At 40.2% G+C, this 27768-nt stretch overlaps 1 protein-coding gene across 5 annotated transcripts in view; it reads right to left on the bottom strand.

Annotated features, from left to right (window-relative positions):
- The window catches only part of Gpatch2 (G-patch domain containing 2), a 152599-nt gene extending 125608 nt beyond the window's left edge, over positions 1-26991 (bottom strand). For 4 of the 5 annotated variants that reach the window (XR_005972622.1, XM_041635349.1, XM_041635346.1 and 1 more), the window contains exons 1-5: positions 26834-26991; positions 18492-19208; positions 11693-11754; positions 9278-9460; positions 8392-8471 (exon numbers count right to left, since the gene is read on the bottom strand). Coding sequence is in view for 4 of the 5 variants with exons in the window: in XM_041635349.1 (XP_041491283.1) it covers positions 8392-8471; positions 9278-9460; positions 11693-11754; positions 18492-19208; positions 26834-26895 (1104 nt within the window). In the remaining variant the exon portion in view is untranslated. Of the gene's footprint in view, positions 1-8166; positions 8265-8391; positions 8472-9277; positions 9461-11692; positions 11755-18491; positions 19209-26833 lie in introns of those variants that run through there. The other variant, XM_041635350.1, reaches the window with a different exon arrangement.
- Positions 26992-27768: the final 777 nt, after the last annotated feature.

The following is a 27768-nucleotide window of genomic DNA, read 5'->3' as shown; positions in this document are numbered from 1 at the left end:
TCACGTGGTCACTAATCAGCAGCAATGAGTCCTTTTACATTAAGAAAGAGGGTAACCCCAGTTGGTCTGGATGCACCTGCTTCGCTTCTGCTTTTGAAACTTCAAGATTAGAGATGTGTGTTCCCATACTGAACCTTAATTTCTTAAAAGCATATAGGAGTATTTAGAACATATTTCAAAGGTTTCTTAGGATAAAAAGTAGAAATAGTGTTTAGCTAACTAGACTCTAAATGTATTTCAAGGCTCAAACATAGCCAGTCATGGTAGATAATGTATATAACCGCAGTACTCTGAATTCTGAGGAAGGAGGATCAACCGGAGGACAGCCCAGCACTACAGACAGTTCACACCAGCCTGAGACACACGAAGGATCTACATAGAGATCAGTGTCTTAAAGATTCATCAGGAGTCAGTCCAAGAGCACAGGGTCTGAAGATGTGTGTTGGTGACATAGCCCTTGAAAGGTGGATGTCAATCTTGGCTACATAGCAATTGCAAAACTAGCTTGGCCTACGTGGGTATATGTTTCAAAAACAAATAAAAGTCCATAGATATATAAAAAGTATTAATCTGAAGCCACTTTGAGAACAGTGACCTAGAACTCTGTGCCGCTGTATGCAAGTCTTTATAGGGCAGAAGCAAACACAAGTGCTTACACAGTGACTCTGATGTAATCAATATGATTAGACATAAACAGGACAGCATAAGTTCATATAAAGTTACCACTTAAAAAGCTTCTTCATCATATCCCAACTTGCCAAATGAACTGGTGTGAGGAATGTACACGCTTATCTCCCCCCAGCAGCGGTGAGTCTAAGAGTGACCTAACAAAGCTACTGGATGGATTAAGGCAGAGAAGCATTCTATCCTACAAATTTTACTAAATAGCCTTCATTTCCTGCAATTATCCTGCTGCCTTTCTAATTGGTCCCCTATAGCTACTTTTATCTGCTTACTTGTCCCCACCAAGATTACTTTTATTCATTAAAACATAAGCTGCAGGTGACCATGTCACTCTCGTACACAGCTGTAGGAGGCAAGGCCTAGAAAGACACATAGTAATCTAGCTGGAAGCAATACTGACCACTCTTTGTGGAATACATACTTGTTACACAGTAAGACACAAGATTCAAATGCTAAGTTAAGGTTCAGTCCATCCTCTGGTGCATACCTAATGGAGGAATAGGATGGAATTTATACGTGTAATCTCAGCTCATAACTACATAAAGCATTTTCTATATGACTATCAGTATGGCCAGGAATGACATAGCTTCCTAAGGCTGCTATAGAGTATGATCTAATTCCTGCTCATATTTTCAACTAAACTGTTTTGCTATAAACCCTTCCATATCTATCTAATCAATCTAGCTATTCTATGATGTGCTATACCCAAACCCTTATTATGCCTTCATGCCTACCATGAATGACTTGATGAACTCTAACCCATCCGTCAGGTTTCAGCTAAAGCATCTTGTTTTCTATAGAGATTGTCCCAGAATTTTACGAAGTAGTGTCAAAAGAAGAGAGGAAACTTAAGAGATAGAGATTTCATGGAAGTTGAACAAATACAGTAATGTGATTGGAGAAAGGATAAGTTTCCTTGAAGGGAAAGAGAAGAGTAAATTAACATGGAGAGCAGGAAAATTGACCACAGGCTCTAGATCTGGACACCATTAGAGATGGGTAGCAAAGTACAGGGAGCCCATTATGGATCCAACGGGAGTCATAAACACTTTATGACTACTACAGCACACCATGACTGTGGCTGCCAACCTAGACAGTAATGACTGATGAGGATATCAACAGAACTCACACTTGGATATGTTAAACAGAAATGAAGACTACTTTAGGAAGAGAATTTATTTATATTTATTAGCAACATGACAGCAATATAAAGAAACTTCCAAATCATTTTAATTTTGGTTTACCAAAAGGAAAACAGTTTAAGATGTAAACACAAACCTATATCATAGGAATGTTAATCATATTAATTTAAATATATAAATAATACACAGAAAGTATCTAGCACACAGTAAGGGTTGTAATGTGTGTTTCACAGTGTACATTTACACCATTTGCAAGATCCTAAATTCCAACAGACGAGTCTACACCTCTACTAGGTCATCAGAGCGGCAAGCACAAATATTTTAATCTATGGAAAATATACACATCTTGTATCATCAAAATATCATGATTGATTATCTGTACATATGTCTTTTAAGAAGCTTTTAAGAATATGGAGAACACCAGCATTCGAATGCAGATATGTGAATAAGTGAATATAGTACTATATACTATTAAACATATGTATGCTTCACATTGAATAAAATTTAATCCAAGAATATCAGGATTAATATTGATCCTATCTGATGATATGGAGTGTTAAGGAATTTACATTTTAATTAACAACTGTTATTAAATTTTACAATACAAAACATAGAGTAACATCAAAATAAAAAATTTAAAGCAAACAGACACTATTAGATTTCTTCTAAGAAATATTACCATTTTATTAACTTGTACTTTTCTATAATACAGAGCCAATTTTATTTCAATTTTCTAAGATGAAAATATCTTAAAATCTAGATCTCAAACTGATACTGAGAAGAAAATGAAATTAACACATAATCAACATACTTAGAATAAAATTTTCTAAAACATACATTCTCCAAAGTCTATAAAAATGTTCTAGAATACAAATTTCCAAGCAGAAAGCTGATAATAAAGGGTCCAGCTGCTGAATTCCAGTAACAAAAGCTTGGATAATAGTCACCATAAAATCAAAATACAGTTACAGACACAGGCTGTGTGTAATTTTACGTCATTTTAGATTTATTTTCTGTCATAAACTCTTTTCGCTTTGACTAGTCTAAGAAAATAGGTTATTTAAATCCCTTATTCAAACCAATCCATTTTAAATGAGCCTTCTCAGTAAAAGGTTATAGAGAGCTTAAATACCCTCCTTCTCTTACAGCACCACAAACACTGCACAGGACATCCAAGAGTTCACTGAAGTAAGATGGTCACTGTCAACATCATCTGAGGCACCTACAACAGTTTTTCATGGTCAGCCCCTGAAGGAGCTGCCTCAAGTCCTGGAGCAAGAACACCTCCTATGCTCTGGGTGACATGAGGTATTGTCGGCATGAGCAGTGTGGCATGGCAACCCCAGCCTTGTTCATACACTTAAACTTGAAATTGTAAACATCAGGAAATCAATTAAATCAGATTCTTTTAGATTCTTTTTTTTTTCTTGGCAAAATTAAAAAAAAACACCACCAGTATTTTACACGTCTTGTAATCACATGAGAACTGGTCTTCAAGCAACTGTCAACATGTTAAGCAGTCTTACGTAATTAACGGTTTTCAAACACTATGTGTAAGATGAGTCTTGTCCCACAATCTTTCAGCAGTCAGAATAATCTGAGTAACTTTAGTGGATATTATCCCTGTTGGTGAATCACTAGTTCAAAATAAGAACAGAATTTAAATATCTCTCAGCCTCAGAAAGCACAGGTTAATTGGAATACTCAAGGTAGGATATTCTGAGCCAGATGTAGTGGTGTACACCTTTAATCCCAGCACTAGGAAGAGGCAAGTGATCTCTGTGAGTTCAAAGCCAGTCTGGCCTGCACATGACAACCAGAGCTAACAAGTGAGATCCTGTCAAAAAACAGTGGTACATCCTGGTTAAGTGGAAAGCCTCCTTGTATTAAGGTTCCTCGAATTCCTGCTGTAAAAATCGTCTCTTCAAACTTGATTCCAGTATCGTTACTGTGTTACCATTTTGAACTGTATTTAATGAGTGCAGTCTAAAAATGACAGGGATTCAAGCTTTATCTCCTGGGTTATGACCCTAGGACATTTCATGGAAGTAACAATGCTCCTAAAATTAGGTAATAAACGGTTGGCTAGCAGGGTACCAATAAATTGGAGTTTAAACCATACAACAGTAGTGATTTTCTCTTGCTTTTTTGAAACAGGGTCTCATATAGTACAGGCTGACTTCAATTTTGCTTTATTACCAAGGATGATCTTTAAGGCCTGGTTCTCTGGCCTCCACCTCTCAAGTGCTGGCATTACTAGTATTTACCTCCATGCCTGCGAGGAATTCTTATCAACAGTAGATGCTCAGGCTTGTGATCTCACATTTACATGGGCACAACTCCTTTTTTTAAAAATCACTTTTTTCAATTTTAAGATTTAAGAACTTGTTAACCAAAATTCATCCAGAACAATTCTTCAGACTATATTAAAGACAAAAGTCAAATCAAAGATAAACAAGATACAAAAGAAGCCTGAAGGCATATAAAATAAACTACTCTATTAAGGTAATGTCAAATCATATGTAAAACATATATCAAAAAGTTTAAGGTTACATTCTACACTTGGGTTCATGCTAAAAATTTTAAGTTCTGCTACCAACTATCTTCAACAACTATCACTTATTATAGACCATGTGGCAAAGACAGACCTAAGCCTATACATGTACTCTAACCTCATTTAAGCCCAACAGCACTTCTATAAAGAAAATAGTGTCTGTATTTCACAAAAGAAACTGAGGTTCACAATGTCTGTCTAAGTAATACTAAGAACCAACCACAGTGAACTCACGAATACATGGCTTCAAGGTCTACAATCCTCTACAGGAGTGGTTCTCAACCTTCCTAATGCTGCAGCCCTCTAATACAGTTCCTCATGTGTAGTGACCCCAACCATAGCATTCTTTCGTTGCTACTTTAGTACACTGTACTTTTACTCCTGTCTTGCATCATAATGTACATATCTGATACGCAGGCTATCTGGCCTGTGACCCCGTGGAAGTCGCAGTACAAATCTGATACGCAGGCTATCATCTGGCCTGTGACCCCGTGGAAGTCGCAGCCCAGAGGTCGGGGCCACTGCTCCACACTACGACTGCTTCCCACAGAATCCTCCTTGCACATTCCAAATATGAAAGATGATCTACCAGCTAAAATTTATTTGCAATCTGAAAGCCAACACTCAGAACTTTTGCAGATATTCATGGGTGTGTGCAGAGCAGTGAAAATCTGAGCTGCCTTCCAACAAGCACTCGCAGGAGAGAAGAACAAGGTCGGCCTCCTTCCCGCAGCGGACACCGGAAACAAGGCCATTAGTGTCATCTACTGAGGACTGGCTTATTGAATTTTTGTGCTTTTTCTGGTGATTTTACTGCTTTCAGTGGCCCCACATTCAGGCTGAATGTGGAGTGCGTCATTGTTACTAAGCATGAGAAGGCCTTAACAGTAAGCCTTATGGAAAAAATGCATGTGAGAGAAGCTTTGTTCAGGCTTTGGTGATGGTGCTATTACCCATAAGCTAATCAACTACACACAGTAAATAGCTTTAAACACAAACCCACACAACATTGTTCCGTCAGCTGATGGAACATGAGGACCTAAGAGCCACACAGAACCCAAACCTGACTTTGCTGTAGGAGCAATGGCTCCCGATTCCTTAAATGAGTACAGTGACTTCACTGAACACGCCTGTGAGGAATAAGAAGAACTGAGATTGCCCCAAACTTTAGTTATTTCCCACTGCCATTTCCTCCACATGCATTCTATCATTGTATGCATGTAGGTGTTCTATCACTGTATGCATGGAGGTGCTAGTGTATGCATGTAGGTGTTCTATCACTGTATGCATGGAGGTGCTAGTGTATGCATGCAGGTATTTTATCATTGTATGAATGTAGGTACTATTGTATGCATGTAGGTGTTCTATCACTGTATGCATGGAGGTGCTAGTGTATGCATGCAGGTATTCTATCACTGTATGCATGTAGGTGCTATTGTATGCATGTAGGTGTTCTATCACTGTATGCATGTAGGTGCTAGTGTATGCATGCAGGTATTTTATCATTGTATGAATGTAGGTACTATTGTATGCATGTAGGTGTTCTATCACTGTATGCATGGAGGTGCTATTGTATGCATGCAGGTGTTCTATCACTGTATGCATGGAGGTGCTAGTGTATGCATGTAGGTGTTCTATCACTGTATGCATGGAGGTGCTAGTGTATGCATGTAGGTGCTATTGTATGCATGCAGGTGCTACCCGCCCACTGAAAATCCTCTGCTGCCACGCTGCTTAATGGGCTACAGCCACGCATGTTGCAGTTTGCTCCTAACATTAATCTTTCTTATATAAACTTTGGCTTTCCAGGGTGAATCTATGCTAATTAAAATTAACTTCTTACTACAAGAAAAAAATGGACACCCCTTAATTACTGTCTTAGCGGGTTAGGTTTGTTTAAGGTAGCAAGCTACGTATACTATTATCAAAAACATATAGAGAAGTAGAAAACTATTAGCACAAACTGAGAATCTTACCTTTCTTGCTCAAGTCAGAGATTTTTATTGGTTAAAAAAAAAAAGTACATAAAGATCTAAACAAGGACAATTCAGGGTTGAGAGAAAAAACCTTCAGGAGTCCTCTGTTTTCAGTAAAATTCTGAATATACATTGTAGACCTGGAAAACAGTCCATGGCCTAATGCACTCGCTCCATGTTAAACACACATATATAGAAATCTCCATGAAGTGAAGTCTAATCACCTCTACAATTTAGACAGAAAAGCAGCTCTGAGGATGGCACAGCCATGTATCATCAACGCCATGAAGCCAGTCTATCAGTTGTAATAGCTCCTATAAAATACCACAGTGAGACTTCAATAAGCCTAGAAAATGGGCTACAAATCCCAGCAATGCTCAAGCAAGCAGTGGACCAAAAATAAAAATAGGTAAAACTGAGCCAAGAATTAGATAGCATTCATCTAGATTCATGATTGGTGAGGCAAAGTTCACAAGCTGAGGCATTAAAGTGACTTATTCAGATCTAAAGGACAGTCATCATACAAAACAAAAGCATTTTGGAATTCAGAAAAACATGAATTTTTGCTCTTAGACAGTATAAAAATCCTAATACAATTATGAAGCACATCATTGCACTTTTAAATCTAGGACAATCAGGAGGGTCAACTTGCACCGTGCCATCTTTAACATCTCCAGAGAGGTTGTCATACATTCCTACTTTGTTTATTTTTAAATCTTTCAGACCACAGTAATTTTAGATAAAGGTAATGTCAACTTTAAGTTTCCTTTCCATTATATTTAATTTAGTCATTAAATGCTGAGCTGAATATTAAGCCATACAATATGAAAACATCAAATCAACAAGACATTATCAATTATAGGAATTTGAGAAAAATATTAATCAAATTAAAGTAACTATTTTAAAGAACTCAAGTGACTTGAGTTAGCATAATGTAAGATTTATGCTGTCAACGGAAATGTTGTATTTCCCTCCTGCTTGATGACAATGAGCTGACACACGCATTTCTAAAACTAGGGCACACATGGGCCATTCAAGGATGAACCAGCATCGCGCTTTAGATGTGACAGTGAGGTTCAGCCATGCAGTATTGTTAAAATGCCAGGCTCCTGTGATCTCATCAAGCTCTGAGCCAGTGAAGCAGCTGTGACTAGTTCAGGGCTCAGACACACACCACTGAAAAAGTGGCAGCAGGTGACCCCCTAATGGGGTCTGGTTTGTCATCACTGTGCTGTTTTAGAGGTAGGATGAAAATTATAGCATAAAATACAACAGGCTTGTAATACAGAACAACTATCCAAGTAAGAAGTCAACTGAACAAAGATAAACTTGAGTTAAAGACTATCAACCTCACCTACTTACACCAGCCCTTATTAAAGAAAGTACCCTGAGTAAAACACAAGTATTTTAGATAATGCTGGTATAGAAGCCTTTTTGTAAAATGAATTATAAATGGCAATACATCATTTTTTATTTACATGTCAGATATAAAAACTGAACCTTAACCAGTCATAGAAATATTAAGGAATACTTGGGTTAAATATAGTTTCCAATTTTCTTTTGTTAGCATTTGGCAAAGCAAGCAATACATAAATAGATCCAATGTTAAAAACCATAAGAGAGAAAAATATATAAAATATACAGTAGTTTCTATCCACCCTGGGCCAGCCTACATCTCAGGGAAGCCTCCCCAATCAGACTGATTTCTGGCTAAAGAAAAGAACATCAGTCCTGCAGCAAAACAGCCCAGGTCTGCATCAAAGGCTCGCCCTTCAGTGTATTCCTCCAGGGAAGAGGACAGGAGCCAGGTTCCCTCGAATGCCATTCCCCAGGTGTTCAAAACGTAACTAATTTATTAGCAATAGAAGATTTGATTTATAGGGGAATCTCACTGGTCCAGTTTGTAGCCTACAAAAAAATGGATTATTTTTAAGTATAACGTTAGAATATAAATAAAGGGCGAGCATGTGACTTTTTATTCCACAGAAATGGAAACATTTCCAAACATGACAATTCAATAAGAAAGCATGCCTACCATTGAAGGTGGAGCCCCTCCAGATTTTTTCATATTCTTGGAAGGCATTCCATGAAGGCAACTGAGTCTAGCTTGGAAACCTGGGAAATGAAACAGGCAATTTAGAAGATCCTGTGATCACTGAAGCATAGAAGATCCTAGCCACAGAGAATTCAAGCTAAGTTGCTGATAGTGGTAGCACCAAGACTATTATTACTGGAGAAAATGTGAAACACACTTAAAAGAACTAAGGTGATTCCCAGCAGGGCTCTAATGCCGTCAATCTTAACTAGCCAGTACTCAGAGGTTAAGTACTCTCTTTTCCCCAGTTCACACTCCTATTAACACCTTCCTGATGAGTCAAAGTGGATGAGTAAAGTACTTGGATTAGGGTCCAGCACATTTCTCTACAGCATTCTGTGTTTATATTCTGTTTCCTGTAGTGAGGAGCAGTGGGCCTACTTTTCGTCCTGTCCTGCTCCCGCACAGCTAGCTTTACCCAAAATAATTACATGGAAACTGTATTTTTTTAAACACTGCTTGGCCTATTAGTTTCAGCCTCTTATTGGCTAACTCTCATATCTTAATTAACCCATTTCTAATAATCTGTGTAGCACCACGAGGTGGTGGATTACTGGGAAGGATCTTAACCTGCGTCCATCTTGGAGAGGAGAGCTATAGCGTCTGCCTCACTGCATTCTTCCTCCCAGCATTCTGTTCTGTCTTTCCCGCCTACCTATGTTCTGGCCTATCAGGCCAAGCAGTTTTCTTTATTAATTAACCAATGAAACAACAGATAGATAGAAGACCCACCTACATCAGTTTCCACTTTAATCTACCCTTTCAGTGAAGACCCCAGTAAGAACCGTAAGCAGACGCAAGCCAGCACTTAGGAAATACTACTGACCTCTTCTGCCAGGATGTGACATGAGGGGGAAAGACCCACTTAGGATCCTTTCAAACACAGGGTCAGGTGAGTCCCTGTCTAGCTCTGCAGGATCCTCCTCTTCCCACCAGGGCACAACTCCAGCAATGCCGCAGGCTCCACCTGACTCCTTTTCATAGAGCCAGTCACTCTGCTCATCATCACCTGTGCAAAGACAACGTTCCCAAGACTCAGTCTTACCATGGAAACAGATGAAGAACAACATTCACTCACTAATATTGACGATGGAGTACCAGGGTATTATAACTGACCATCTAAATTAATGCACTTAACCTCAGTGAGTATCAATGTTCTGTCTTGAGATTTAAACAGATAAAAAAGATTAAAAGTACAAAATGTAGTCAGCTTATAAAAATAAGAGAAAGGTAAAATTTAAAATGAGTCACTAAATCTTCCTAGGATCAAAAGAAGCCACCAGTACCGGCGGGATTCCTTAAGAGTTTGCATAAGTGACCATCGTTTCCTTTTTATGATACTTCTGATTTGAGTGTTCTTACTATAAATTTTAAAATGGAAACTGGGCCAGAGAGATGGCTCAGCCGTTAAAGGCTAGGCTCACAACCAAAAATATAAAATGGAAACTGCAATCATGAAACAAAAATAATGCCAAAAAAAGCAGCAAAACATAAGCAGAGAATGGCATATGATAAACAGACGTAGTTCACATAAACAGCGAAAATTAAAAGCAATTGTAAAATGAGAACCACAGACTGTTTGAATTAGGGAATAAAAAATATTTTGTTAAAATTTACAGAACTTTTCACAGGAGAGACAGACTTAAATGGTTCAGAGCAGGTCTAGGAAAGGTAAGCGGGGACTCACTTGAGACTGACCAGCTTACATCCGAATTACCATGAACACTGCGCCCTACGCCCACTACTTTACTTAGGAGGCTGAGGCACAGTTCAGGGATGGAAGGCCAGCTTGTGCTATGTAAATACAGAACCTGTCTCAGAAAGAAAAACAAAACAAACAAATAAAAAAAAAAAACCTCTAGAAAAATGAAGACTTTTGACTTTACTTTTATGTGATATGCAACATTATTCTTAGAAAGTAAATTAAATAGTCACCAAAATCTTGGGCATACAACCAAATAGGGAAATGAAAAACCCATTGACTTATAGCATTGAGAAAGTCATTTCAACTTCATTAAATCCCCCACTTAAAAAAAAAAATAAAGATTGGGAACACACATAGTTCTTAAAGAATAAAATCAAGTGAGAACAAAGAAAATTAAATGCTAGAAAATATCTCAGCAATGTGAGATACAGTAAAGTCACAATAACTGTTGTATCTTCTTAAGTCAGTTCCTTCTACAGATGTCCATGAAAGCGTATATCATATCATTAACCTCTATAACCTGTAAGCTCTGTATTTTAACAAAACTTAAGTCTATTACCAATGTAGTTCTACTGACATAGTCCAGACAGTCTCAACATGCACTTACTGGCAAACGGCAAGAAGGGCCACTCTGCTTTCCTTACCAACAAGGCGCAAGAGACAGTACGGGCAACATTACTGTGACTTCCCCCATAAAAATCACTAAATGATTCATAATTTAAGACAATAAATATATTATTTCTTTCTGTACTTTCTGCTAATGTATTCTTTTTGTTGTTGTTGTGTGTTTGGTTTGTTTGATTTTAGAGACAGGGTCTCACTAAGTAGCCCTGGCTGGCCTAGATCTCATAGACATCTCCCTGCCTCTGCCCCTTCTACATGCACGAATTAAGAGGATAAGCTACCACTCCTGTCCCCAGTAATATATTCTTAAGAAAACAAGAAACCTCTGTGCTAAGTACACAGAAGGTTAGTTCAATGTTATGATTTGAACAAAGCATAAGCGAGAACAGGTTGTGGGCTGATGTAACTAAATGAGATCAGCCCAAGAAAGGGCGACTCCTCATTCCTTCACAAGGTTCTCAGACTGTTCACAGCTCCGAAACACTGCCATGGTGAAGTGTGAAAAGATTCTGTAAGTTGGAGGATAGAAAAGACCGTAAGATAGTTATGTTTAACAGTTTATAATACTGAATTAATAAAAGTCACTTAATTATAAATGTGACAACTGAATGGTAAATCCACTCTTAGGAGAGCTTACACAGTCTTACAGACATCGGGAATAAGGTGGAGAATAAGCATCAATGTCTGGCAATCTTGCTAAAAGGGACCAAGCTGCAAACACTGAAGTACGCAAAGCTGAGTAACACATGCTACATTTTAGACATCTATTATTGTGTTAGGAAGCCAAGACGCCTTCCACAAAGTGGAGAAGCCAGCTAAGGCACTACACAGTACTTGTAACAGCAAGGGGTTACTGTGGACGGCTTACAACTTTAAAATGTTTGTTTTTAAGGGAAAACAGTATCTCAGTACCTTGTCTTCCCTCGTCATTGGTGAACAAGCCTGCGTCAGTGCTGCTGAGACTGCTGGAGTCACTGTAACCAGGAAAAGATGAAAAAGGAAACAGATCAAAAGAACAATTGATCTATCAGTAGTAAAATTTTAGAGACATGGCAGCTCAGAGTTGGAACTTGAGCCTGACAAAGATCTGAAAAAAAAATAAGATTTTTTTTTTACTCAAACTGCAAATATTCCATTTCCATTAACTACAGTACATATTATTTTTGGCACATAAAACCTAAGGAATCTAATGGGACCTGGACAGTAAGCCAGATGTGACGGCGAGGAGGCGCTGACATAAGGGACACATTCTATTACCTGCTTTCATCAGCTGCTCACTGCTCCTCTCCTGTAGTGTGCTTTGTGAGCAGCCTGAGCCTGGAGCACCAGTGCTCGCTGAGACAAGGGAGTATCCATTAGAAGCAGGCTGAGACAAGGGAGTCTCCAGTCTTCGGCACAGAAACACCAGGGCCTGGGACGAAATAATCTCCATAACCCCATTACCAATCTAAAAGAGTCACTCTCAACAAGTCAAGGCAACTCCATGCCTCACAAGAAGGGAGTGCTGGTGGCTGCCTATTAGCTCAAGGGGAAACAACAGAGGAAGTCTTAGGCCATTATTAAGAAGGTTTCCCATCCTACATAAACTGGAGAATAAGACACAGGTTCAAATTTAATATGGAAATTCAGTAAATAACAGATACTCAGCAAAAAAGAAAGAAAAGAAAAAACAACTGCCATTAGTCTAATAAAAGCAATATTTATACGACAATCCAATTAATTGAAAACAGGAAGAAAATAAGAAAATGTCATTAAAAACCTTGATCCCTAAGAAAATTGTTTTTAAAAGCACTCATGTACTTTCTTACACTTAATTTTTGATTTTAATCAACTAGGAAATTGTCACTAATGATTTTTAAATTAAAATAGTCTTTTAACAAAGTATTTGTGTGTGTGTGTGTGTGTGTGTGTGTGTGTGTACATATGTGCTTGCGGGCTGAGATATGTACAAGGAGGTAAGAGGATAACTTATGGGAGTCAGGTCTCTCCTTCTGCCATGTAAGTTCTGAAAAACAAACACGGGGCAATGGGCTTGGTGAAAATGCCTTTACCTCAAGCTCTAAACAAAAAATATTCTATCTATTAATATATGAAACAACGTAGCCTACCTTATTAAAAATCAGGTTCATTAGCCTGTTTTAAAAAATTCTAAAATATATGACCAAATCATTGCTAAGACCTAAATCCACTATTTTTTGCATACAAAACATTCGTTTTTATTTGCTTTTCAAAGATAAATTCATGAAAGACATAAGAATTTCTTTTCTTGGAGCTTCAGTTAGGACACTTCCCCCCAACTTCCTTCACACTGACTACATAAAGTTCCTTCTCAATCAATGAGCAATAGCATTTCTAAGGTACCGAATCCACACCATCCTATCTACAAGTACAGAGCCCTTACATAAAAATGAAAAACACCTCAGAAGGTTGACCATCTTGCTTTGTAGTAGTTATCCAAACTATTACTGCTTCTCGTTTTCCTTACAACCCAAAGCCCTTAAACACACCCCACGCATAATTCCTTTTCTGAAACCCCCAAGATAAACGTAGTTACAATTAGAATCCCTCACATTCCACGAAGGCATACTCTATAATGCCCCCAGAAGTCTAGTGTAGCACTCTATAATCAGATCAGCCGTCTCTCAATTAGTCTAATGAATAAGCTTACGAAATATAAGCCAGGTTAAGTCTGACCACAGTGAGCAAGTATTTTACAGCCTGCAAACCATGAGTCAGTTTGCTATTTTCCAGCTGCCACGGTTCTGGGTTCAGATTTACCATCTTCTAATCCAGTCTACATACAGCCAGGTTCACCTTCTCACTTCTGACTACACTTTTGACTTTTCACTTTTGACCACAGGTTCAAGCATGATACCCTGGAACAGAAGAAAACCATTTTAAATACAGTCAAAGTGATCCCAATAAAATACTGACGTAAAAGATAAAACACATCCATACTCACTAACTGTGGTGGAAGTATCAGAGTGGTGTAAAAAAGGAACAGTAAAAGAAATAGGCTCGGAGTATGAGAATGTACAAGGCACGAACTCCACAAACTGTCACAGTGATATTTCTATAAACTTAGACATACTCTTCTAAAATGGTCAGAAACACATTCATACATTCGTAGACCACCTAAGATGACAGCATATAAGTAAAAACTTTCTTAAAAAAAATGTTAGTTTATACTTGGAGAATTAAATTTAGATCTCAAGGCTTTCAATGGGTGGGTTTCCTTGTCAATTCTTTCCATTCTTACGTCTGCTACTCTTGCTTCTTCTTCCTCTAGAAGCACGCCTACCTCTGTCCACAACCTGATAAATCTCCTTCCTCTAGAAGCACGCCTACCTCTGTCCACAACCTGATAAATCTCCTTCCTCTAGAAGCACGCCTACCTCTGTCCACAACCTGAGAAATCTCCTTCCTCTAGAAGCACGCCTACCTCTGTCCACAACCTGATAAATCTCCTTCCTCTAGAAGCATGCCTACCTCTGTCCACAACCTGAGAAATCTCCTTCCTCTAGAAGCACGCCTACCTCTGTCCACAACCTGATAAATCTCCTTCCTCTAGAAGCACGCCTACCTCTGTCCACAACCTGAGAAATCTCCTTCCTCTAGAAGCACGCCTACCTCTGTCCACAACCTGAGAAATCTCCTTCCTCTAGAAGCACGCCTACCTCTGTCCACAACCTGATAAATCTCCTTCCTCTAGAAGCACGCCTACCTCTGTCCACAACCTGAGAAATCTCCTTCCTCTAGAAGCACGCCTACCTCTGTCCACAACCTGAGAAATCTCCTTCCTCTAGAAGCACGCCTACCTCTGTCCACAACCTGAGAAATCTCCTTCCTCTAGAAGCACGCCTACCTCTGTCCACAGCCTGAGAAATCTCCTTCCTCTAGAAGCACGCCTACCTCTGTCCACAACCTGAGAAATCTCCTTCCTCTAGAAGCACGCCTACCTCTGTCCACAACCTGAGAAATCTCCTTCCTCTAGAAGCACGCCTACCTCTGTCCACAACCTGATAAATCTCAAGATATATGGAAATCTAGATTCTGCAATACCACTCTTTAAAGATCCTTGCTCTACACTAAGGTAATTTTTTATGGACACATAAAACAAATTTCTTGTCTTATAACTACCCAGTTGCTGCATGTACTTCCCTGTTGCTATGTTCATTAAGAACAAGAATTTAACAAGAAAGGCTTTTCATTTCCAGCAGCTAGTGGCCATGACGATCCATCTGCGAGGATACAGTATCTCTCTGCTTTGGAAATAATTTTTGTAACTATTACTTAGATGAGAACATATTCCATGAGTAAAAGTGTATATATTACTACTAATTCTCCTTTTCATTTGGCTCATTATGACTAGAAACCAAGCTCAATTGGGAGCAATACCCTTCCCAATACACCTTCAATACAGCTTCCCAATGCAGCTTTCCCACTGCAGCTTCCCATTGCAGCTTTCCCAATACAACTTCCCATTGCAGCTTCCCAATGCAGCTCCCATTGTAGCTTTCCATTGTAGCTTTCCCAATGCAGCTTTCCCAATACAGCTTCCCACTGCAGCTTTCCCATTGCAGCTTCCCATTGCAGCTTCCCATTGCAGCTTCCCATTGCAGCTTTCCCACTGCAGCTTCGCACTGCAGCTTTCCCAATGCAGCTTCCCATTACAGCTTCCCACTGCAGCTTCCCAATGCAGCTTTCCCAATACAGCTTCTCAATGCAGCTTTCCCACTGCAGCTCCCATTGCAGCTTCCCACTGCAGCTTCCCATTGCAGCTTTCCACTGCAGCTTTCCCAACGCAGCTTCCCACTGCAGCTTCCCATTGTCGCTTTCCCAATGCAGCTTCCCACTGCAGCTTTCCTAATGCAGCTTCCCATTGCAGCTTCCCAATGCAGCTTTCCCACTGCAGCTTTCCCAATACAGCTTCCCAATGCAGCTTTCCCACTGCAGCTCCCATTGCAACTTCCCACTGCAGCTTCCCATTGCAGCTTTCCCAATACAGCTTCCCACTGCAGCTTTCCCAATGCAGCTTCCCACTGCAGCTTTCCCAATGCAGCTTCCCATTGCAGCTTTCCCACTGCAGCTTCCCATTGCAGCTTCCCATTGCAGCTTTCCCACTGCAGCTTCCCATTGCAACTTTCCCAATACAGCTTCCCACTGCAGCTTCCCATTGCAGCTTCCCATTGCAGCTTTCCCACTGCAGCTTCCCATTGAGTTTTACTCTTAAAATAGGTCCCAAGTACCAGCACAGACATACTTTACCCTTCGCTGTATGGATTGAGGTCAGCAAAAAGTAAACAGAACAGTACTGCCCAGATTCTGTTGTCCTAAGTTCCTTCATTGCCAAAACTTCCCACTGCCTACATGATGAAATCTAAACCAAACAGACCCTCAAGAAATGCTGCTACTATGGCCCAGATCCCCTATACATCTTCGTGGCAATGAGCTGCAGGTTACCCTACACTGATCTGACAGTCTATGTTTCCACACAGGCTGTTTCTTCCAGTCATGCCACTTCCTGGCTAAAACTCCATTCATCCTCTTCTGAACAAGCCTGTTTCTCGCTTTAAAACACAGTTCCTTTGAGAAGCCTTCGTTCACAAGTGCCTTTGACATAATGTGTCCTGTTCTCAATGCTTGCTTGTCTGCCTACTCCAGCCGAGGGCATGGCGGAGAGTCTGTATCATGAGCCTTTGAGCTAGCAGTGGACACTGCAGCCATCAAATGCTATACACACACAGTTTTCTACTTATAAATCAAATCCAAGAAACAGAAACCTTCTTAAATTGGAAAACTTTGGAAATAGAAGATTCCTTCACTCTGTAGCAATCCTTCCCACAGAAGAAATTGCACAGAGCCCTTAAGTGGCAACAGAAAACTGGTATAAAGAAAAGTTTAAATCAGAGGAAATATAGTTAACATTATTTTATTTAAAATATCATATTTAAACTATGTACCTGACAGGTGAATAACTGGGAAATCTGATATACCTACTTGACCCTGATTTTTGTTGAAAAGAAGAAGAAACACCTCATTATTGTTCCAGGTTGGAAAGTGTAAGAAACAGATGAATAAAAAGAAGACATAGATGTTGTAGTAGGAGCGGCGAGGCTGCGTCCCTGGCACCTGGCCGCCCACATGGCTAGCTTATGCCTGAAATAATTACACGGAAACTGTATTCTTTTAAATATTGCCTGGCCCACTAGTTTTAGCCTCTTAACCCATTTTTAATAATCTATGTAGCACCATGAGGTGCGCTTACCAGGAAAGATCTTAACTTGCATCTGTCTGGAGTGGGAGAACCATGGCGACTCACTCACTCAGCTTCTTTCTCCCAGCATTCTGTTCTGTTTACTCCGCCTATCTAATTTTATGTCCTATTAAAAGGCCAAGGCAGTCTCTTTATTTAACCAATGAAATTAACACAAGCCAGAAGACTCTCCCCCATCACATAGAAAACAAAGCCCAAAAGTCAAACTGTTACTGCACGGCCACACACCCTCAGCAATGGGCAACGGAGCTAAGGGCTTTTGGCTAAGCGCTCCTCAGTGACAATGATCCAGTACCAGAATACCACACACCCTATTTCTTGAACAAAAACAATGACTTCCTTGAAAGACAACAACTTTACAAAACCTTCTTCAAAAACTTTTTTACTAGCCAGGCGGTGGTGGCGCACACCTTTAATCCCAGCACTTGGGAGGCAGAGGCAGGCGGATCTCTGTGAGTTCGAGGCCAGCCTGGTCTACAAGAGCTAGTTCCAGGACAGGCACCAAAGCTACAGAGAAACCCTGTCTCGAAAAACCAAAAAAAAAAAGAAAAAAAAACCTTTTTTACTTTTGAGGAAAAACTCTATAGACAGTAAGCTGTCTAATAAACTCTGTCACCTCCAGCTGGGTCCTATTAACTGTGGTCACACTTGCAAACACACCCACATATAGCCAAATATCTAAAGCCCATGATCGTCAAGACCAAACTGAGGCCAATGCTACAAGTTAAAAGTCACATGCTTTCTCTGGGGCCATTGCTTTCTGGCCATCAGACACCGAGGGCTGTGACGAACAGGACAAGAGCACCGCTGCTCTCACAAGCAGCTGGATAAACGGCAGAGGTTCACTCTGAGCTGCCGTGCAAGGAGCACATGGCAATTAGATTAGAGCTGGCCTGCTTCCTGAGACGGGTGGACACCTTACTAACACACAAATGCTACAATTCCCATCATTCTAAGGACCAAACTCTGCTGCTTCCACGCCATAAATCGGGTCTTAATAGCTCATTAGTGATCAGAATTCCCTAGCAAGCTACAGATTAACACCAAGCCCCATACACCACATGTTTGAATTTTCGACATCAGGAATCAAAATAATGAATATGCACCCTAAAATTCTTCAAAGGCTAAGCTGCATAATGACATGAACAGTGAGATATCCCAAAGAGCAGTGGCTCAAAAGCAAATCTTTTCCCATAGAAAAGTCATTTCTTTTTTCTCTTTATAGCTGAAAATTAAGACAGTTATAACACAACTAACACTTTGAATAAATCAAATAAGCAATTTTCTTTGTGTGAAAATGCTATAAATTATAAAGAAATATATATCTAGTTACAAAGTAATACCACTATCATTATGGCAGTTTATAATTATCTTAAAAGAATTAATTAAAATATAAAACACACTCAGCCCCAGGCATGCAGACAAACATGTTACCTTTCGCTCATGAGCTCATCGGAGACTTTCTGTTCTTCATACTCCATTCTGTCCTTATTGGTCTGGCTCGTTTCTTCACTCTCCAAAACCACTCCTTCCTCTTGGGCTTTTGGTCCTTGTCTAACCACTTTCAACCTCCTTTTCTTAACTTTATTCCGGGTAAACTCTGGGTACTGGTAAGCTCTTTCGTTGTCCATTTCCTGATCTCTACAGCCTTCAGGCAGCTGGGTCATTGTCCTTTTATTGGAGATGTCCTGTGGGAGGTCCACTGCCATGCGCTTTACCTTCCTCCTCCGGCGGAGAGTTCTGTTCCCAAGGTTGTCCACAGAAAAATCAGACTCATGCCACAGGAGTCTCTTCCCTCGAACACCATTATTGAAGTTGGAAGATGGCCTACGTTTCGCCACTAACACCTGGTCATCGGAGTCACTATGATCCTTCTTGTTATTGTTGTGGTTCTCTCTGTAGTCTTTACTTGCTTCTTCTAAACTAGAATCAGAGCCCTCACTCAAGCAGTGACCAGCCTCCCAGGGGTGGTGGACATTGTAGGACCTCCGCTTCCGCCCTCTCCTCTTTCTGGCCTGGCGTTTGAGAGGGCAAGACAGATTGCGAGAGTGATCTCCCGTCTCAGCAAAGCCACCTCGAGCTTGCTCAGAGCTCTCTTCCAGTGCAGAGACAAGGTCATGAACAAGCTCTTCCATCGTTCGACTGAAATGCCTAGACATTTTAGAGAAGGAGAAATAAAGTCACTTGGTGTTACCCGAGTCTTCCACACAGGCATTTCATTCTAAACGTGGCTGGAATTAATATTCTTTACAAGATGCTGAAGGGCATATGATTGCAAAGTCTGACAGCTGCAATCTGATTCCTTAGCACTCTTCTTGCATACGTTCTGTGGGTCTTTTTTTAAATTAAACATAGGAATGGCTGGGTGAGAAAGTATATACCTATCTATAATCCTAGCACTCAGAAAACTGAGATAGAAGAATAAGTTTAAGATTGAAGTCAGTCTGGAAGACCTGGCAGATTTTGTCTTAAAAGGTAAGTTCTTAACACTGAAATCACTTCAAGACAGGTTAAATAGAGTATCAGCTAGGGGAGGGTTGCTCAGTAGGCTAAGCTCTCGCTGCATAAGCATAAGGAGCTATATCTAGATCCCCAGCACCCACGGAAAGGCTGGACTTGTGGTGCGCACCTGTAACCCCTGCACTCTCGCAGAGACAGGCAGATCCTGTGGGCTCGCTGGCCGGCCAGTTAGGAAAGAGCAAGCTCCAGGTTGAATGACAGGCTCTGTCTTAAAAAGAATAAGGGAGAAACATGACTGAGGAGTACCTTTGGATGTCAGTCTATGGCATACACATGCAGCCACATGGGGAAACACATACATACTCACACAGGATCTCAGGATTTTTACATGATTATTATGTAATCATGAGATACATTTTTCTACATAAGCCACTGTTCCTCACCTGCCCCTTTTCTAAAACCAAGAACCTTAACGGTCTCTGTCCCTTCCCTGCCCATTAATTCCTAGGGAAAGGAAGCATAAACCCCTCCACTTCCCATGAATTTTACCTCACCACTGCCATGATATCAGAGGAAGACCGACAGGTATTTCCAAATGTGTTTAAGACTTAAAAGAAAGTTTAACCAAACAGTAGGCATATCTTTAGGCCACTAAACACTCACAAACAGGGATAAAGAGACTATTCAATTCCAAACTGGAACCTCAGAGGTCTGTAAGGGGCCATCATTAACACATTCCAAAGCAGTCTAGTTTAGTGGTCGGCAACTGTGGCACTTTCAAGTTTTAATAAATCACGTAGTTCTTTCCAAATTCAGATCCCAGTGATGTTAAATTAGCTAGTGTGACAATTTTTAAATGTTATGGGTACTTCAGATATGTACCTTTCTCATATAGATCACGGCCTAGCACTTCTCAGACTACGTTAGACAGGCATCAAAATATCCTCAAGAATCCTCTAGAGGCCAATAGAGCTTGTAGAGTTTATAAGAGGGATAAACACACTCTTTTGGCAGAGGGCTAGATTACAATAGTTGGCTGTGTAAGCCATACGGTCTCTCATCACTCAGTTTCTCATTATAATGTAAAAGTGGCCAGAAATGAATGAGTCCCATAAAGTGGTTTGCTTTCGATTTCAATAAAATCAAGTGGTATCCTACCAATTTCCCAACCCTTGGCCTATATAATCTCCAGTTACAGATATCTCTGTAATCTATATATTGTAAGCTTTAGCAAGTGCCCTGTAATAGTCTGTAACTTTTCATTTTAAAACCTAAAACCAAACAAGGTGATTTAGTGAGCTTTATTGTTACAATGCTACGTACATCCTCTAACAGCTAAGCATTTACTATCTACTAATATTTACTAGCTATATTACCTCATTTCATTCTCAAACAACTTGAGGTGACAAACAAGACAGAAATAGCAATACATCTGTCACTGTGACCAATCGAAGTGGTAGAAAGGGGGTTTAAGCCCTAACATCGGATCCCAGAGCACCGGTGCTAATCAGTTATGGGCACAGCTGCCCCCAATTCCATCAGCCACACCAGAGTTTAGTTTCACCACTGCAACTGTTAAGACAGAGTCAGTGAACATGGTTATCTGTGTAGAATGTTTTCAACAGGAAAACGGTCTAGAGAACCCAAATCCACACAACACCCAGGGCAGTGTGGCTGAGGAGGATGAAACAACCCTGCAGGGCTGGGAGAATAAAATGTGAGCAACTGAACAACATACTGCTGCTTTCCAGCTACCTTGGATTAGCATGCTCCAGACCTAGCTCCTTCCACAATGTGAACATGTAAACAAAAAGTCTATTCAGAACAGTTTCATATGCATGGCAATTCAAGCACATACTTTGAAAAAACTCTAGAAAGCAGCTGAGATTTCTTTCTTCCTTCAAAGGAAGAAAGTATAGAACTCCTGCAGTATAGAAGGTTTCAGACTACAGCATCCTGACCTGGGCATCACATCTGAACTGGTTCCCAAGTCTACAGAGCCTATAGCGCTGGCTACTTTGAAAAGTCAGATGGATCTTTCACTACTACCTGTGTACTAATAACTGACTATTTGTTTTCTTTCCCTGCGAAGAATAACTTGCTCCTTTCCTTTAACACCAGCTCTCTGGAAGAAGTGTAATCTGAAAAGCCTATTATTTCTGAATATAATACTGCATATTTAAACAAAATTCACGTAAAGACAGCTTCATATGCATTAAAATTGGGGTCCTTTCTCTTAAATGTTCTATTATTGGTTTAGAAATAACTGCTTTTTTTTATAAAAATCATCTTATCATTGAGTGAACAGATAGTTCAAAATTTCATGTTAAGACATGAAATTAATGAATAAATAAGTCTCCACATAAAATTGGTTTATTTTAAAGGCAGTTTGGCACATTACTTCAGATGAGAAAAGGAGGTGGCCTTGGTGCCGGATTCTTTGTTTCCTGTGTAGGCAGGAAAGCCTGAACTGAGACCCTTCCTCACTCAGCTTAAGTGCTGGCATCACAGGCTAGACAACCATGCCTGGATTAGTCAGTGGTCTTAATGTCTGAGCAGGTTAATGCAGCCATTTAAACACTGCAATATGACACTCACCAATGGATTGTTTTTAATTTCCTCATTTATTTTTATTTCATGTATAGTGTTTTGCCTATGTATATGTGTCTACACTATATACAGTGCACAGGAAGGCCAGGAGGGTTGGAGGACTCCCCTGGGACGGAGTTATTAACACACAGGAGTTAAAATGGTTGTGAGCTGCCATGTGGATCTTCTAGAGGAATAGCCAGTGCTCTTACATGTTTTTCCAGAAGACCTAGCTCTCCAGCTCCTTATCAACTAACTTTTATTGAAAAAGATTTCTCAAACTAATAAGGTTTAGCACTATATAACCAACATGACTAAGAATGGAAGCATATTTTCTTAGAATCTCTTTCAAATTAAGCTAGCGTTACTCAATTGTCTATTGTTTCTCTTGAGAAAAATAAAAGTATTTTAACTAGAAGAGTCCAGTGAATTCTATGGTGTCATGCAAGCATAAATTGACAAAAGAAAATTACTTTAGAGGATACTTTCAAAACTGCAGAAACACAGAAAAAAATCTATTTAATATCATTTCAACTCAGAGTTCAATCACCTTTCACCCAGAATACGCTCTGACTTTCCCACAACTCATTTCCAAGCAAAATCCCTGTGATGAGCCAACAATATTAGAAAATTAATCATCACATCATTTCCCTTACATCTTCCAGGTAAAAGGCCATCAACTGGACAGTTCTCCATCTCCTTTAACACAGCTCTTCATGCTGTGGTGACCCCAACCGTAAAATTATTTTCACTGCTACTTCTTAACTGTGATTTAGCTACTGTTTAGAATCATAATGTAGCTATCTGATATGTGACCCCTGTAAATGACCCTCCAAGGAGTCAGTCACAACCCACAGGTCTATATAAATATAAATGTGTGTACATAGTAAGTCAAGAACTATGCTTATAATTGTATGCTTTATGACTACTCACAAGCAAGAAAATATTATTTCCATATCATGTTAGCTACTGCATTTTATTTAATATTCAAAAATAGAGTTGTTTAGGGAAAGCTATTTGGCCTTACAGGTATGCAGCAAATAGTCAAAAGGTTCAGATGAAAATGAATAAACAATAGTTTATACAGATTATAGCAATGGATAAACATATAAATGGTGAAAGATGCCACGCTAAAGGTAAAGCTTACATTTTATGACTAATCAAACAATATATGATCAATAAGAAATATCTTAAATATGAAACTTTCTGCTGCTCACTGGGACTTGAAATTTTTCTGTCTTAATCACATTGTTACTTATCAAAATGAGCCTTTATCACAAGCTAAAATGGTACCAGTGTGGCTCCTAGAACCTTCATGTTCTTCTTTGCATGCACACAGGAACATACATGAAAAGATTAATCTTAAAACAAAAAGAAATACTGTCTTAAGGCTTGGTATGGTGGACCATGCCCGTAATCTCAGCGCTTAAGGAGGCTATCCTGGGCTACAGAGTTGAAACCCTGTCTTCAAGGCATCTGATTTCTACTTTAATACACAGATGTGAATAACAAGAGGATTAAAGAAAAGAATCTGTCTTCCCCAGTTAGGAATTACAAAGTTCTGGAACAAGCAGGAGAATCCGTGCGCCTAAGGATGCCAAATCACTGATGGCGTCCATTTGCTGGGTCTGCTGGGAGCTGCAGCTTTGTCACTTTGGCACCATAGACACTGGAGGAAACTTTCTTTCCTCTTTACCCTAGAAAAAAATTTGAGAACTAAATTTGTTGGCCTTTAAGTGCAAAAGAAAGAAGGAAGGGAGGGAGGGAGGGAAAGAAAGGGAGGAAAAGAAGGAAGGAAAGAGTAAAGTCTAATTCTACTTTTCAGCTAATGATTTAATAATGTGAGCTCACTTATTTTACTTGGAAACCACTTTTTGATTTTCTGTTACTTCACTTAATAACTGACTTCAAGTCATCCAAACTTTTCTCACTGCTTCTAATTACTCTCAAAATGTAAATTATTCATTTAAAAAGTGCCTAAATGAAATGCCATCAGAATCTAAGCCAAACTAGAAAAAAATTTTGGAATTTAAAAGTAATTCATTCTGTCAACCAGATTTGTTGGAAATGTCTTGATTATTGCTTTTATATGATAATTGCACAGTAAATATTTACTGGGTATATATCTTGAATTCCTAGATTAGAAATATGAAAACAGCTAAGGATTAAATAGGAGTAACTACCATACTGTTTGATATATACCAGATGATAAGAATATGTAGGGTCTACAAATCAAAGGCTGACTCAGTGAATGTAATTTCACTAAAATCTTCAGACAATACGGATTTAACTTTCCTGCTACATTGGTAAGACTGCATTCTAATAGCTTAAGTAAGGTAAAAACAAAGGCAAATGATCAAAGATAACTTAAAGGTTTCCAGCTTGGCATACAACAACGTCAAGAAGCTTCCCCACGACTATTTGCCCCAAATCAGACTTTCTATTGCTTTGATCTTTAACTGAAGGAGTATGCTCAATCAGGCAAACTTAAAGGTTTAGGAATAAAGACACTCCCCTCTCCCCAAAATTAGCTGCTCAAAACCAGCAGTTTCTCCGATACAGTTTCCCAGATAATAATAAAAATCAACATACAAAGAATGGAATTCCAGAACAAAAGCAAAGGTCCAGAATCCACCTTAATGGCTTTTTACTGTTATTAAAGCCACAAAGCGTGGTCTATTAAATAAAAATACACTACCTCAGAAATTGGAGGTTGGTTTACAAATCTGGGCAAGTACTTTTCTAATTCATAGATACTACATTAGTCAGACATAACGAGTACATCAGGGCATTGAGGAATTTTCTCTAAGCACACTAGAATCATACTGCAAATCAGTCCCTTGGAGAAGTTATTTAAATTAACTTCACCTCTGCTGTCACCTCATCTAATATGTAAAGAATGCATCGCACTTACATGAAAGCTCATGGGTTTACATACATGAGATGACATACATAGATAGAACCAAGACCAATTAACGACTTACTGGTAGCAACCACTAATAGCACGGGAATTTGACAATTTGGATAAAACAAACATGCAAGGCAGTTCAACGAATGGAACAAGGACGAGGAATTATCAAAGCCTGGGCAAGGCAGCAAGAGCCTATAATCCCGGTACTGCAGAGGCTGAGACAGGCAGATCACCAGGTGGAAGTCAGCCTGAGCTCAGAACAAAACTCTGTCACAGGGAGAGGAAGGGAAGGGGAAAGAAAGAGGGAGCACAGTAACAAGCGGTGGGGGGAGGAAGGGCTGAAGGGTTGCACACTTGTGCATACACACTAGAAAATAAAGGGTCCACTTTTGGGAAACACATCTCTTCGGCCAATCAAGACGTACTTTAAGAATTTCTTTCAAAACCACAAACTGTTCGGTGCTGAGGACACTCTTGTCTCATTAGGAATGAAGAGTTTTCCCTCAGGTTAAGACAGTCAGTCTAGCAAGCAAATCCCGTTTCAAGTAACAGCCCAGCAATGTGCAGAGTTTCTGTGCAAGACGGGTGATGAGGAAAAAGGGCCAGAGGTGTTTGGTTTTGTCAGCTGTCATACAAATTCCTTCCTCTCCAGGAAGCCCAAACCAATGGACTGAGCACATTCCATCCCACGCCTCACCGAGACACCGAATCGAGAAAGCATGCTTGAAAGGAAAGACCAGGACGTTGGGAAGCCCCTTGATCATGGTCAAGTGTACATCATGGCCCAGCATGTTCAGGTGCCAAAACTAATACAAGCTAACACATTAACAACTATGCCTCTTATCCCAAGCTGACTACAGCAATTAAAAATGGCCCATTATAAAAGCATTCTCCATTTTACTAGCTGAAAGTTGGGAGACTTTCAAAGTCACGAGAAAAATCGACACTCGTTAAAAATTGATCTCTAGAGTGAAGAGCTCTAAATACAGCACTGGACGTAAAAATGTTCAACTTTTCCGTCATAGGGAGGCAAAAGGATCTGCGATCACAGCCCAGTCGAACTCCTTGGGCTCTTTCTGATTCTGCAAACAGGTATGGGCTTTAAAACCGCACTTCTTTTGACTTATCGGTCAGATTTTTACGTTTCAAGATTGTCGGCAGGATATCCACTTTCTCATTTCACTTTGTTTATCTGCAGGGAAAAGCCTTGGGAGAAACGGGGTGTGTGTGTCGGGGGCGGGGTCGACCTCGGCTCTCAAATGAAGAAAATCCAAAACCTAGCACTCGCGGGCACTGGGAAACTTAGCCACTTCTTGTAGGCCTGCGACAGTCTCGTATCACGGGGATACCAACAGGATAAAGTATAATTTGGAAAAAAGTAACTTGAAAACTTACAGCAATAGGTCATGGTCACTAAAGACCAACTCCAACCCAAAACTTAAGGCTGTTGGACAACACTCATCTCTCGAGAACTGGGACAGAACCTTCTAGGTAGTGGGAAACTTCTAGGTTTTCCCTAAACCGTGCTGCGCAGGGAGTATGGGAGCCTGAAGGCTCTTCCACTAAGAAACTTCCAGAACTGTGGATGTGTGTAATTCCATCATAATTTGGTCCAAGGTGACCAGTTTAGCAGGGGGGACATGGACCACCAGGCCTGATGTGGATTTCTGGAATTCCATCATTCATAGAATTTGGTCCAAAGTGGGCGTCTGGGACCAGGCCTGACGGAGCTTAGCGCGGTCGTCCCTGGTCCGGGAGCCCCGAGGGGCTACCCGCCTGCGCGCCCGCCCCGTCCTCAGCGGCCCGCCGCTCTCACCAGCTCTTCCCGGGGGCGGCAGCGGCGGCTCCGATCGCTGGACGTCCGGCGGCCCCGAACATCAACGACACACAGGAGCGCGGCCTCGAGGCTCAGGCCCGAGGACCGACTCCAACTCCCGCAACCCCGGCCACTTGCACACAGCACTTCAGCATTTTGAGAGGAACTTCCGGAAGCGGGCTGGAGGCGGAAACCGGAAGCCGGAAGCGACCATTCGCTCCCCTTCGCTTGGCGGCCGTATCTGTCGAGCAGTCCTGGAGGAAATAGGAGACAGTTGGCTGAAGTCAGTTCACACGTAAAAAAGTCCGAATTCTCTGTTCAGTCACTTGAAACTGACACAGAGTGAAAGAAAAGGGGAGTGAGCAGGAAGTTCACTTGGTTCAGCCCAGTTGTCATGGAGACCCATAGTAACAACTTTGGTAAACCCCATGCCTGGAGGCCATGGCTACTTTAGCTAAGCTTCAGGCTCGATCGTCCCTTCTAGAAATTCAGTACTACTTTAGGAACCGGTGAGTAGTGGAAAGAGGGGTCGCAAAAGAAATTTACTGTTAGCAAATTATTTAATTCAGGAAATATCCTCACAGTTTTCTCCATGGGGACTCAAATGTGATAGGAAGTATATATTACACAGGTGGATATTTTTATGTGTGTGTATATATATTATATATCATACCATATATTACAATACACATACAATAAATACTACATGCATATATTGCATAATATGTTGTATCATAATATATATTATATATATATATATATATATATATATAGAAAGAGAGAGAGAGAGAAAGAGAGAGGTCACTAATAAGCTTTTATGCTCTAAGGAGAAGCCCAGCATAGATATGACTATAAAGTTAAGCCCCTTACTGGGGAAACTGAGGCAAGTGAATCACTGTGAGTCTGGTCCAGCCTTGGCTACACAGAGAATTCAA

The sequence above is a fragment of the Microtus oregoni genome, unplaced genomic scaffold (genome assembly GCF_018167655.1).
Source record: "Microtus oregoni isolate MIOR12 unplaced genomic scaffold, Mior012 000047F_ref0000412, whole genome shotgun sequence".
Classification (NCBI taxonomy): domain Eukaryota; kingdom Metazoa; phylum Chordata; class Mammalia; order Rodentia; family Cricetidae; genus Microtus; species Microtus oregoni.
This window is presented reverse-complemented; position numbering and strand designations above follow the sequence as displayed.